The sequence below is a fragment of the Gallus gallus genome, chromosome 13 (assembly GCF_016699485.2).
Source record: "Gallus gallus isolate bGalGal1 chromosome 13, bGalGal1.mat.broiler.GRCg7b, whole genome shotgun sequence".
Classification (NCBI taxonomy): Eukaryota; Metazoa; Chordata; class Aves; order Galliformes; family Phasianidae; genus Gallus; species Gallus gallus.
This window is the reverse complement of record NC_052544.1, coordinates 4,306,460-4,320,311: the sequence shown is the minus strand read 5'-3', so window position 1 is coordinate 4,320,311 and position 13,852 is coordinate 4,306,460. Positions and strand designations below refer to the sequence as shown.

At 47.0% G+C, this 13,852-nt stretch overlaps 1 protein-coding gene across 6 annotated transcripts in view; it reads right to left on the bottom strand.

Annotated features, from left to right (window-relative positions):
- Positions 1–1,557: 1,557 nt before the first annotated feature.
- SLIT3 (slit guidance ligand 3) overlaps positions 1,558–13,852 on the bottom strand; it is a 526,297-nt gene continuing 514,002 nt past the window's right edge. For 5 of the 6 annotated variants that reach the window (XM_040646811.1, XM_040646810.1, XM_015293584.4 and 2 more), the window contains 4 exons: positions 10,906–11,060; positions 8,266–8,551; positions 5,984–6,192; positions 1,558–4,921 (listed from right to left, as the gene is read on the bottom strand). In XM_040646811.1, coding sequence (XP_040502745.1) covers positions 4,683–4,921; positions 5,984–6,192; positions 8,266–8,551; positions 10,906–11,060 — 889 coding nt within the window. In that variant the 3' untranslated portion in view covers positions 1,558–4,682. Of the gene's footprint in view, positions 5,071–5,983; positions 6,193–8,265; positions 8,552–10,905; positions 11,061–13,852 lie in introns of all 6 variants that reach the window. The other variant, XM_015293583.4, reaches the window with a different exon arrangement.

Sequence of the window (13,852 nt, the reverse complement as noted above, 5' to 3'; positions counted from 1 at the left end):
GAATTAATGCATTTGTCACAACATTTGGCACGGGGCAGAGACGTGGTGAGGGTGAGTGTGTGGGTGGATAAGAGCTGGGATGTGGCTAGCCAAGTGCAAAGAGGCAGATGTGCACCATGGAATCTGAAGGGCTGTACCAGGGGATGGCAGGACCAGGTCTGGGCACCCTTCCTGCTTCAGTGGTGGGTCCCAAGCACTGATATGGGACACGCTGTTGGAAGTTCATTTGTGTTGTACTCGAAAACCGTAAGGCACGTCCTGGAAAAGCGTTCTGGCTTAGATTGGACTTGCAGGTCAGTGATGCAGTCTGACATCTCATCGGCCTTAAGGCAGAGATTAATCAAGAACACCCCAGGCTTAGCAAGACCAAACCAATTCCAGCTGTCTAGCACGCTGAACTATGAAGCTGTCTTGGTAGAAGCCTCAGAGGCTTAAACAACTAATTGGGAGCTAACTTCAAATATCACAGAAACTAGAAGCTGCAGGACCCAGAGAAAACAATGCAGGAACACAATCTGAGCAGTCCCTGCCAACTAGAAAAGAGACAAAGATAGGAGAAAGTAAGATACAATGACTGCTGCTCTGTTATTTGCCATAGAGCAGCAGATAAAAAGCAGCACCTAAAGGTATTAGTACAAGCAGAAGCATAAACAAAGTGCCTCGGGCAGCAGTTGTGTGAATGCTTGGCAGAACACCTGTGCACCACAAAGCCGTGAGTCATCCCAAATAACTGCTGCACAAACCAGGCAGTGCCTGGCTATTTCCGAATGGTGCCTGCTACCTGTTCTTGGTTGGCTTTCTTCAGGTGAAGATACCACCATCTGCTACAACTATAGAACAATATGGTTCATAGTTCAGCCTTAATGGTGCTTGTTAATTTGGTGTGGGGTTTCTTTTGGCTGAATACTTTCGCCATTTTCTTTTAATGAATTGACAGAGGCAGCCCAAAGTGCTGCAGCCTGGAGAACCATTAGCAGTGTGTAAGCGTTAAGTGGGGTTCAGGCAAGGGAGGGCCGAGGGCTGAGCAGGAGATTGCTTTCATTGTATGCTGAGGTTGGAATGTAATGAGCAGAAGTGCTGTTACACCTGGGTCACTTCTCGTAATGGCTACAGAGATGTGGCAGCAGATTGGAATGTGTGACAAGATCTCATCGCCCGCTGTTGGCTGAGTGGTTTCTGCTCCTTTAGTCAGACCTTCTGCAACCCTTGGTACCCAGTATTTCTTCCTTTATTCTGTTCTTAGTTAATGAGCGTGCCTTCGCTGCAGGCCTTTTAAAAACAGTTTAAAAACAAGCATCTCATTGAAGAAAATGCTCAAAAATGATGTGGCTTAAATTCATCTGTGCATGTAAGACTACTAAAAACATCCGGGGATGTTAGCACTCGTGACAGTGTCTGAGCTGACTGCAGCCACGTTCAGACCGCAGCTGCCCGCAGCAACTCACCATCCCCCATCACTCTCTCTGAGCTGCCTCACTGCTGCTTAAACTCCTGGGCTCCAAATGGTCCCTCAGCACCTCAAATGGAGAGAGAAATAATCTGCGTCACAACGTAAGGTATGTTACAATCTTCCATAACCCAACAATTTATTTAAACTTACATCACAATGAGAATCTATTCATAAAATACATCAGTTCACACCAGTCTGCATTGCCGGATTTTAAGGGTTAGCATCTTTCTTCACTTTATATTAAAACTTTATAGAGGTAAAAACCAGCGCACTGTACCCACAGTAGTTGAAATCCATTGTGACATTAGGCAGGTTACAGAGGAGCTTTCAGAGCTAATTACACTTCACTTAACCTCACATTTTTTGGCACATCTGAATGCTCTTTATTTTCTTCTTAACGTAAAATAGTTCTGTAGCAAGTCATAGAATCATTGACATAAAGCATCACTACCCGATGGCAAGTGCTGCCAAAAAGCATACAAAAATTGCATCATTTGGTTACAAAATAGGCATTTCTTTATCCCAACACTTAGCATTGTGATAGAAAAGGGGCTGGGAACAGGGCCAGCTGTGCTGTGCTGGTCCCTTTGCTGCAAAGCCTTGGTGAAACAAATCCTAGAGCGACCACTAACAAGGCATTGATGGCTTTTGCCCGGCCAGTCAAGGTCATTCCTCTAAAGCACCCCCAAGCAGGTGTGAGGCCGCAAGTACACGTTACCTTCTCTCTCCTGTGCGCTGCTGCTCACGGGACAAAGCAAACAAATGCAAGGTTAGTGTTCAAGAGGGGCAGCGTTTCTGCCGGCCTTGGCTGCTTAGTGGCTGCAAGTTGTGGAGCACACAGCAGCCTTGTAACCGCTGCCCAGCTGTGTGCTTCTGCATGGCATAACAGCAGCTGCTCCTTCAGAAACTACCATGCGTTAAGCAGGAATGGAACACTAATGGTAGTGGTGTGCAGGCACATCTTTGTGCAGCCACCTGCAGTTATCTGCATGGAGTTATAAATCTGCAGACTGTAGGTTTGGCTGATTTCTGTTGTACACCATGAACTCCAGCTGCTTCGACATCCCGATGCAATACTCAAAGAGGAGTGCAGGGTATTTGCAAGCAGGGTCAGTTGTCCCATGGCTCTTGAACTGTCCTGTTTCAATCAGATCTTGGCACATTAACTAGAGATTGTTTTCTATTCCAGTGATTGCAGGCTCCTCATACAGATACTTATTTCGAAAGAATGCTATTTTATTGGTTACATCCCTTCTGCTCGAGCTGCTCTGGTAGTGACAGAGAAATTCGGATGAACTGCTGCAGTTAAGAGGAGATTTCGGTAGCAGAAGAGCGCTCAGCATGCTGCAGCTTTTTGGTTGGGTGATGGCTACAGGATCAGTTTTTTAGCAAATAAACATCTGCACTTTTCATGGCAGGATTCTATTCTGTGGATCTTCATTCAAACAAAAGCCCCATTTGCTTCATTCAGCTCTCCCACTGATCCGCTGCTGAAGCCCTTGAGCTGGAATCTCTGCGGTGAGACCACCGAGTGTTCCCAAAGGGGGCTTTTGGCTGCTAGAACTCACCTCTGACTTCACCTCTCTTAGAGAAATTGAAGAAAGCACCGTAATACTTTGCTACGCCAGGGAAGGAAGGAAATTACACTGATAGTGGAACAGTTACAGATAGAGATGTTTGAAATTGATAGCAAGAAAATTCAAGGTATCTGTGGTTCTCTTTTCACGTACGTACTGACCCTGAAAGGTAGCCCTGCCAAAAACCCTCCAAAAATCAAACTTCCTCCCAAAGAGTCACTTCTTGTTCCACATTCACAGTGAGAATTTATCCCTGCATTGACTTGGCTTCCTATTCAGCATCTGCTCTGAACGCAGCTAAAGTTACTGGGAGCCCTTTGGGAGAAACAAGTGCAGGATATATAAAATAGTGCAGATGGAAAAGCTTTGGCTGGATTGGTCAGTCTGCACCAAATGTGAGAATGGAATGTGATGTAGCTATAAATGTCTCTCCCTGTGCAGAGAAGAGAGCGCTGCTAAGATCAACAAATATTGGCTGAATAACTTCACAAGGACACAGTGCAACTTCTGCTCATTCAAAAAGCTGTGGAGAGGCAGCCAGCTGCTTGGTACCCGTGCTGATCAACAGGCAGCTACAGACCAGCTTACGTCCATGGCTGAAGTGACGGTGAGAGTCAAAGCCATTTTGCTGCAGGTACATCCTGGCACCTGCACCACTTTCGTGCTCTTTACGACCTTTGCGAGTTACAGTGTCAAGGCATGACAAATTTAGTAGCAGTGCATTCTTTATATTTCGTATACAAAAAAGGGCTCGAGGCTGGGAGCAAGAAGGCACAAACCTGGGAAATAACATAGCTGAGGAATTAACACAAAACTACTATGTCATTTATTAGGCATTACTTAGCACTTATTTCACGTTTTGCCCCCAAATTTCCCAAAGCAACATATACTTCCCCACTTTCTTTCCCTTTGTCCCCTTCTTTTGTATAAAGCTGCCTGTGCTCTATAGATACAGTTGCTGAAGAATATATTGTGAACACAGATAAATACAACATACACAGCAAAAATGTATTATAGCATTACAATAGTCAGATAACGTCGTTAGCCTTAAGCTACGGCACTGCCTACGTGCTATAGGGAACCAGTTCAAGGATATCAAGCGGAGCCACTGTGCAGGACCAAAGCAGCATTGGCAGTGTTAGGCAGAGCAGGGGACCGAGGGGAGGCTGCTCAGGGTGTGTGGGCAGGCAGGAGGCTGTCAGCACGGGGATCTGCTTTGGTGCAGACCCAGCCCACAGCCTGGGAGATTTCTTCAGCCCGTATCGATTCCGCAGCAGGTCCTTGGAACGCCTTTACATTTGTCTGTTGTGCATACATATAAACCCCCCCCCCCCACCCCAACATTTCTCCTGTTAGGCTATGTTTTCTTTATATAATTTTTTTAAATTTTAACTTTTTAATTTTTTTTTCTTACAACTGTTAAAAAAGCTTCATGGTAAAAATAACTCACTATATGATACATATACCCAAAGTGGTGTGATACTTTATATAATAAAAGATGAAAATAGTCACTTTCCATAATAAAAATAAGTTCTATTTTTTGTTTATTTTACAATATACTTAATAATTCTTTTCTTCTTCACTCTGAAAGTAAATAGGTCCCATTTTGATAGCACTTCTGAGTCGATTAAAGTGGCGAGGGGCTGGAGGATGGCTTATGAGCATTTTGAGCAGCCGCACTCCACGTGTCTCTCCAGTTCCTCTGTGAAGGTGGAGCCATCCACGCACTGGAAGAAGTATTTCCTCCTTTTGCTCCGCAGTGGGACGCAGCACTGCCCGCTGCCGCAGCTGCCGTGGCATTCCATGCGGGGCACTTTGGAGGCGGTGACGCACGTCGTGTAGCCCTGCTGCTTACGGACCACTTCTCGAATGATCTCCCCTTGGCAGAGATTCTCTGGTAAGACAACGGAGACGTCAAGGAAGCAACGCGGGAACCATTTTGCTAGATATTCCCCACACATCAGCAGACAGCCCCGTGCATGTAATGGTACTCAGGGCAAGCAGATGCCGTGAGCAGAACCGTAATCTTTTACTGCTCTGTACCTGCCATCAAAACAGAGCTTGTGTTACACAAATGTGCAATATCCGGCACAAGGCAGAGGCCATGCAGGCCTGATGGCTTTGATCAGCAGTTCTGGAAGTGCTTTAATGAATGCTGAGTGTTGGATCCTGCAATCTATAGTTTTACTATGTCTGCTTTGCAGGATCAGAGGTCAGCCTGCTCTGCATGACATCGGCCATCTAGGGTACCTGAAAACCTCTATGCTGGTGTGCAGTCACTTTGTCACAGGCAGATCCATTTTAGTGAGACTGCATATATGATCTGTATGATTTGGAAGGTCTGTAGTTCACAGAAAAGGGACAACAATAATACAATCCAACTCCTTACTTCTGTACAAGAAGGAATGAAGGCAGAAGGGATGAAGTTAGAACTCACAGTTTCCAGTGAGTGTTTTCAGCTCAGGGCAGAAGAGGTGCACCCCAGCGTGAGCTGTGGGGATGCCCCAGGAAACCTGCCTAGCTGCACCAGTGGGAATCCTCACAGCTGCTTCAGACAGGACCTCCTGCCTTCTGGTCCCTCATCTTGTTCTTTACAAAAGCCCTTGGTACGCAGTGTAACACCTCCTTCCCCAGCACTGCTGACTGATCACTGCTCAGGGAAAGCCTCACAACAACGTCCCCTTTAAACATTTTTACAGAATCTTGGGAGCAGCAAACCTTGAGGATTCAGGAGACAGAGAATAAAACCCTTCAATACAGATGTCCTCTTCCCATATGTTTGTAGTAGTGGCTCATTTCTCCTCCCTGTGTTGCTCTGTAGAGGCTGACTTACCTTTATCTTTCTTATTATTTGCCATTTACTCCCAAATACAAGTTACATGGAAGAGCAGTGAAAAGAAAGACGTAAAACAGAAGCAAAGCAGACCAACATCCTGGTCCTTGTGGCCAAGCATACCTCTGTCACAGTGGTCTCCGCTATAGTTGGGATCACATTCACAGTAGGGTTCCCCATGCTCAGAAATCTTACACTGCCCATGGTTGCATTTCAAAATCCTGCAGGGGTTCGAGGAATTGTTCTTCTTGTCACAGTACGTGCCTGTGTAGCCTTCCATGCACTTACAGGTGTAAGCAACGTTGGCTGCCATGCACTTCCCATGCAGACACCTGGAGAAAGGAGAGTTCAGATGCTGAAGTTCCTCTTCCCAGAGATGTTTAAGTTTGCATTTTGACATTTCTACCTATTTAAAGCCAGGACAGTAATCCAAGAAATAGCAGATCAGTGCCAAACACACTGAAGAAACTGTGAGTTTTTGGTGGAATTTGTGGTCCAAAGTGATCTCTTGGAAAATCATCGGGCTCTTCCGTGCGTGTGGACCAATACTTGGCATCCACACGAGACAGCGCTGCTATGAGGAACAAAGTGCAACAATCGATGCCCAGGCTTCCCTAGCAGAATTACTCTACAAATAATAGCAGGTGATAAAAAACATTATGAGAAATAAAGATTTCTGTGGAAAAGGTAAGCACAGACTTAATTGGGCAGTTCTAGCTGGAGGGACCCCTGGCTCACGTGATTTGCCATAAGCTTTGGTATAACTGAGGGTTAGGGTTAGGGGAAGGGTGCTGATCCTTAGCAAGCTCTCTGACACCGTGCCTGCTTCTGGGAGGACGGATTTGGAATGGGCAGGAAGAAGGCAACACGTCCAGTTCAGGGAAAACTGCTCAGGGTTCATAGCCTTTGTTCTATCAGGTCTTACTGGCATAAACCAATGGCTTTCTTTTCTTTATTTCTTCATCCTTTAAAACTGTCTCCTGCTTATGCTGAACCCTTACACGTTTCATTTTTAATCTATGCAAGTAGAAAGCACAAATAGTAAAACAGTGTCAGTCAAGACATGCAAAATACTGTAATAAAGGGAGTCACAGTCTATGATGCAGTATTTTCTGCCCCACTAACTGAAGGTGTGCTTGGGTATCAGCTGTTATCAACGACCTGTTCCTTACGGTTGCATTTCCTCACTGAGGTTAATCTGTGATTGTTGGAGCAGAGATCTGCCAGCTGGCCTGGATACAAAGGGCTTGTCACTCCAAAAGTGACTTAATGATAAGGTGGGGCAGTAAAGGAGTATTAAAAATATGCACAGCTACTTTCCTTAGCAAGGGCTACATTCATTACTGTGTAACACACGGTAGATCATGTGAGAAACAGTCTCTCACCATGTAAACATCTGGAACTCCCTCATTTTTCACTGTCCAACCACAACAGCCTCCTTTGGGTCTCTGAGAGTTTCTTTACTTCAGTATTCCCACCTTCAGTCTGTAGTCTATCAGATGCTTCTCAGCACATTCCAGGGTAGTACTTTGCAGAATCAGACCCAAAAGCAAGTTTAAAACAGTTCCTCTGCAAGTTATATTTGGGCCCTCACTGACCAGAGTGATTATTAACCGTGTCAGTTTACCTGTCAAAAGCATGTGCTTCTACAAAGCCCCTTCCAAAGACAGCACAACCAAAGTAGCTCCTAAAACCAGAGTACTTCCATCTGCTTATGAAACAGCACTGAACCACGCAGACTGCTGGTCTGCCTTGGGCTGTTTCCTTGTGTACTCGCCATAAGTAAGCTATTCATCCAGTGTTTCTGATGGAGATGTGGTTATTACTGAGCCTTTGATCTGTGAGTGCTTTATAGTCATACTGCCTTCACATGCAACACCATGCTACTCTTTAAACTCGCACTTTAAAGGGGGGTTTCAGAATGTAATATTTCATTCAGCTATTTAGGAAATTCAGAACTGTTCACAACAGACTGCAGAATGGTCTTCAGGGAGTTAACTCGAATTCCCTGTGCAGAGCTGCTGTGAGCATATCACTGCAATGCGAACCTCTCTCTTGTGGCTGGCTCTGCTCCGGATACATGCGTGCACTCACTGCCTCACACGTAATGCACGGACATTAACAGACGTTTTTATACTTTAATGTGTAAAGTTATAGCTGAAAGTAAAGCCTGCAGTATAAACGACTTAGCTCCTCTATTGAGAATGAGGTCATTTGGAGAGTGACCAGCATCAAAACAAGACAGGAAGATCGAGCAGTGCCATGGACACCGACTCGCACTATCAGTAATTTCTGGGGGAACCCAGCACCTCCAGAAATGGTCACATATGTGTTTACAAGATGAAACGAGAATATGTAATAGCTGTAAAGCTTCTGCCCTCCCATCAGCATTCAGTCAAGCTTACTTGTGGTTAAGACATGGGTCTCCAATTTCCTGGTCACACAGGGGGCCCGTCCAGCCGGGGTGACACTCACAAACCACACTCGTTTTTTCCAGGGATCGGCAAATGCCGTGCTTGCAGATGTTACAGGATTTACAGCCAGGAAGGACTCCTATCGACTGCTGTGGTAAATCCTTGAAATCCTGTAGCTCGTTATTGATGCGAACATCGTGAATACATCCATGAAAGCCATTTGGTGTCTTATCTGCACCCTGGCGCAGCGAAGATAATCCAGTAGAGGTCGGGATCCCTTCAGACAAATAAAGAAAAAGGGAAAGCTTGCTCACAGCTACCACGATAGCATATAATTTATAATAGCTAACATTTCTTCTGCCTCAGCACCTCGTAACCTTTAGAGAAGTGATGTGCATGGCACCTTTGTAAGGCAGCGCAGCTGTATTGTCCTCATTCTGGAAATGCAAAGGAACAAAAATCACTTGTCCAGCTTACATAGGAAACATATTGTTAAAAATGGGGGAAAAAGAAGCTCGGATCTTTGGCGGATGGCCATGTATTCTTGTCCTCAGATAACACTCCTTCTGCCTACAGTTCAATAGCAATTATCCTTCTCAAAGGTGAGAATGTTTTTGCTCGTCAGCCAGTAGCTACAACCTCTGGGATACAACAAGATAGTTACCATTATTCAGCCATTAAGGTAAGGAGTGCAACCCATTGAAACTAGCTGAGGAGAAATCTAGAGACAGAGAACAGTGTATCAGGAGGCCAGGCCAAGCCTTTGGGGTGAGCGCCCTTCATATTGTTCAAACCCTTGGAAGAGTTCCCAAGCTCAGAGAGCCAACAGCTTGTTTTGGACATCGTGTTATGCCCTCCTCACTTGCATCTGCTTGAGTTATACTTGCACAAGCAAGTGCTTCCATTTTCAACTGTGTAAGGTCTCTGGATTTTGCTGTTGGTAAGCAACTCTGCTGCTAAAGTTGAAATCAGATCAACACCTATGTTTAATCATGCTTTAGGAAGAAGGTTGCTAGACCAAGTGGAGAGGTGGGCAAGATTCTGGGTACCTGAAGCCTCAGGTCTGTCTTAAAGGTTACTGTAACAATTGCTCTGGGGTTAATTTAAGGACTTCAATTAAACAGCCTAAAGTGGAAGAGCAGCTGGCATGCATAGCAATGCTAGATATGTAGAAGTGGCACGAGTGAGGGTTTAGAAAGACCCAAGAAGAAATGCACTGGGTAGTACAAGTCTGCTGAGCTCCATGCATTCTGGTGTCTTATAGTCCTTCATTGCAAGTCTCAGATCTGTCCTCTGCAGGTACCTTTTGAGGATTAGTTGTGATTTACAGTGCTCATCCATTAGTAAAACTTTCCCAATGGAGAAACTTCCTAGGTTCCCTGTGCATAAATTGCAACAAGGTGGGGATCTCTTTAGCTGAATTAGAGAGAGAAATGATGATAGCCTCAACAGCAGATCATCTTTGATGCACAGTGCTCTTTAATAACTTGTGACATTCTTAACAGAAACCAATTATAAAAGTGCAGCTCTGTAAAAAGCAAGATCAGCCAGCTTTCTGATTTACAAGGCCAATATTCAGGGTTCTTTTAGAAAAGGGTTATTAAAAGTAGTTGTTTATAAAAGGCTTAACCAGCACCAAATGGTCAAGTGGTTTCTACTATTGACTTACATGATCTGCTCAGAAAAAGCTTATGTAATAGATTTTTTTTAGTCTGTTTTTATTCTGCTGAGTTTTGTATTTAGAATAGGCTGTCTGAAAAAAAAAAAAAAAAAACACCCCAACAACTCTATGTCACAGAAAATGGAAGATTTCAACATACATTCCAGAATGGAATTGGTGGGGGTCTGGCACAAATAAATCCATCGGGCAGAGCACAGGCTTCATTGTCTCTAATGCCCAGGCAACTCATCAGTGGGATACTCTGATTCTGAGCATCTGCTTTCCATGCTATGTGGCCCCACAAATTACATCCTGAATGTGAAATAATTTTTTAACAGCAGTTTGGTCAATTCTAAAGTCTTTCAAACATTGTTCTGGCATCAGTTTCCAATGAGAAAACTGTTGGCCAAGAAGTTTTTAGTCAAGTTGTGTGTCAATGCTGTTTGGAGAATATAATCTTTTCTTCTCCCCCAGCTTTTAAACCTCTATAAAATTTACAGCAGAAATACAGTTCACATATAATATGTATAAACCTACTGATGTCTGATTTGCTTTTCTGCAGTGACTCTCTGCAATGCTTCCATCATATTGTTCACCATGAGATCGTACTGCCAGCAAGGTCTGAAAGCTTTAGAAATGACTGACTGGTCACTCTAGTAATGGCCACTGACCAGAGACTGCTTGTGTCCTGCTTAGGTTAACTTCCCTGGTCTGGCATGTGGGTTCGTGCTGACCAGGCAGTGGGATGCTAATGAAATACGAAGAATGAAATGGAGAAGCAAACTCTGGCAGAGGAGAAGGACAAAACCTCTTGTTTCTCCCCAGCCAGAGAGTCCTTTCCATGGCATGGAATATGATTTGCTTCTGAGAGAGTTCAGTAAGTCTTTTTTTTTAACAAGCCTCTGTTCTGTTTTGCTTTGTTTTAGCAAAAAGATTTTTAACATGTCAAAGTCCAGAGCAACTCACTGTACCTCCAATGTAGAGCGGTGTGTTGAGGCTGACAGAAGACTGTTTCTGGAGTTTTCCCAGACTCTTGGGAGTCCCCTTGTCCACCACCAGGTTCAGAGTTTGATTCAGCATCACAAGTTCCACACTATGAAATTGCCCATCATTTACTGTTTCCACACTAAAAATAAAAGAGAATTAGATGGTGTTAACAATGATCTGTCTATGCTTCTGTTACACCTTCCAAAGCACAGCCCCCATTCCAACCACCTTTACTGCCATTGTCTTTGACATTTCTTCCAGCATGAGCCACCGAGGTGCAAGTTCTAAACATTGCTGATGTCTGATTAGAGAAGGCAGAGTATCTATATCTACGTAACACTGGAGAGGAATGCTTCTTGCTGCATCTGAGGGTTGTGTCCACCCATGAAATTGATTAAAAACTTGTGCTTACACACGTTCCACTTGTAATGTACCCTCACTACTGTCCCACAAAGCCAGGACAGTAACTACTGCAGCTGTGTTTCCCAGGGCATAAGAGCAGAAGTGTAGCCCCATGGTATATTGGCTTTGATGGCAAAGCTATTGAAAAGTTCCCACTTTCTAGTCATAGCTTGCTGCCCCTGTCATGCTGCTTGGTGCCCCACTGCAAGCCCAGTTATTCTTCTATGGTTAGTTTAAACTCAAATTACTTTGCAGAGGTAGCAAGGGACTGCAGTTTGAGGCAAGAGACAGCAGGGGCTTCAGAAACCATGATTTCCTTACGGAGCCAAACTATCCTTTAACTAAAGTAAACTGTCCTCACACACTGTGGTGCCAACCCTCCCTAAGCCTGGCCTGTGAGCCCCTTACCCGAATGCCTCCTAAGTGGGACTCAGACATCCGGCACTGCTTTGCTGACAATTCGGATTTGAGATTGCTCCAGAAGTGGTACGTATCATATTAAAATAAAAACAGTAAGTTTAAAGAATGGGTTTTGCTCATTCCAATGGCCCATGTGCTCAGCATCCTCTCACAGTGTTATAAGTTCACAGGTCAGATTCCTTTCAGGTATTCTGCAAACCTGCAGTGCAGATGTGCACGTCTCAGAGCTCCTCTGCCAGACCTTCTTTACCATCAGTGAAGAGGAACAGAACACTTAGGAGTGACCCGCCTCTAAAGAGGAATCACCCTGGAGATCTGTCCACCTCCCAACCTATCTGACGTGCTGCTGTCTGTCCTTAGGGTCCCGTCCTGCATACCGACATGTAAGGGAGCAGTGGCATGGGTAGAGGGAAGAGCCAAGGACATACATGGATGCACTGCCACAGGCTGCATACCCCGCAGAACACACCTGGGCGTGCTGGGGCCCACCCCTCTGGCACTGCTCTATGGACTGACAGCTCCAGTACGTTTGAAACCAGCTGGCCTGAGCTTGCTATTCAGATATTCCTGAATTCTGCTAAGAATGTGGCAAATATCTGCCATGTTACAAGGAACAGCTGTGTAATAGCAGCGCTGACTGGATGATCCCATGCACTCCCTGCATGCCTCACTGCTGTGTTGCAATACTTAATTCACGTGTACGAAGCGCTGGGACTTTCAGCGCAGCTGAAAGGTGCTGGACACGTGGAAGCACACATTGACAACTGCTACTTTAAGCAGCAGTGCCAATGAAAGGCAGAACAGCCCAAAGCTGCGCTATGACATTTGAGCCCCAGATGGGATGAACGGCTGCAGGACACGTCCTGGTTGGGACGGATGGCTGCAGGATGGGTGTGCGGGGCCAACACAGAGCTGTGCCGCTATGTGAGCAGGGCCACGCCGCGGCCATTTGTCAGAGGACAGCGCTATCACATCTGGCAGCGCTCCCTGCTCCCCGGGTCAGGATTTCACAGGCATTCATCAACCGCTCCGCAGGGAGTGCTTCTCCCAGACTGTGCGGAGGGCCCCGGCAAGAGGCAAACAGACGGCTGCGTGTCCTGGGGGGGCAGCGCCCGCCCCGCGTGGAGCTGCGCCTCTCAGCACGTGCGGGCAGCAAACTCGCTGGGACGGAGCGTGTCCCCACCTCTGGGTACGCGTGGGCACACGTGGGTGAGTGCTGCTCCGTTCTGACTTCAGCTCAGAGCCCCGCTTAGCCGTCTGGGACCGCCGGAGACAGTGGCTTGGCCGCAGATGAAGGGCAGAAAGCCACAGGCGCAGAGCAGAGCCCCACACGCTGCTCGCAGCGCAAACTCGCAGCGCTCGGATCTTTTACCGGAGGCTTCTGCCCGACCCAGCTCTCCGCAAGGCTTCCCTTTCAATCTTAAGGCTTCCCTTTCAATCTTAACCGAATTCTCGTCGGGAGTCGGGTGGGCGCACAGCGCTCCTCCTTCAGCGGCGGCCCGCGGGGATCGCCGCCAACGCGGCCTCGTGAGGGCGCCACGAGGGGGCGCCGCAGCCCCGCGGAACGCGCTCGGCCTCGCGCTGCTCCGTGACGGCTCGGGCCGGGCGGCCTCGCGGCGCTGCTCGGGGAGTTTGTCGCTGTTTGTCCGCCTCTCAGAACCGCGCTGCTACTTTCTCTAGGAGTCCGCACTTTGCTCTTTTCCCCACGCGCACCAAATCGCTGGGCTCAGCCCTGAGAGACCCGCGCTGGGAGCTGCGGTCCGGCAGCACTCGGGCTGAGCACCGCGCGGTGCTGCGCCCGGCCGCTGGAGACAGGCGAGCGCTCCTCGAGGCGTCTGACGGGGGAGTGAGACGGCCTGAGGCCGGTGCTGGTACGAGTCAGTGAGGAAGGGCCCGCAGGAGGAAATCAGATCTGCAATTTCAGCCCCCGGCCGTGGCTTTCAGTTTCCGCTGCCCGGGTAGCTGTGCCCAGGTGGGAGCTCGGGGCTGCACCCCTGGGGAAGGGAGCACCGGAGAGGGCTCTGTGAGGGCCATCAGCATTTCATAGCGCAGTGACTGCAGCAAGATGGGCTGCGTGCACTGTACGGCACGGCACACACAGACAGGGAC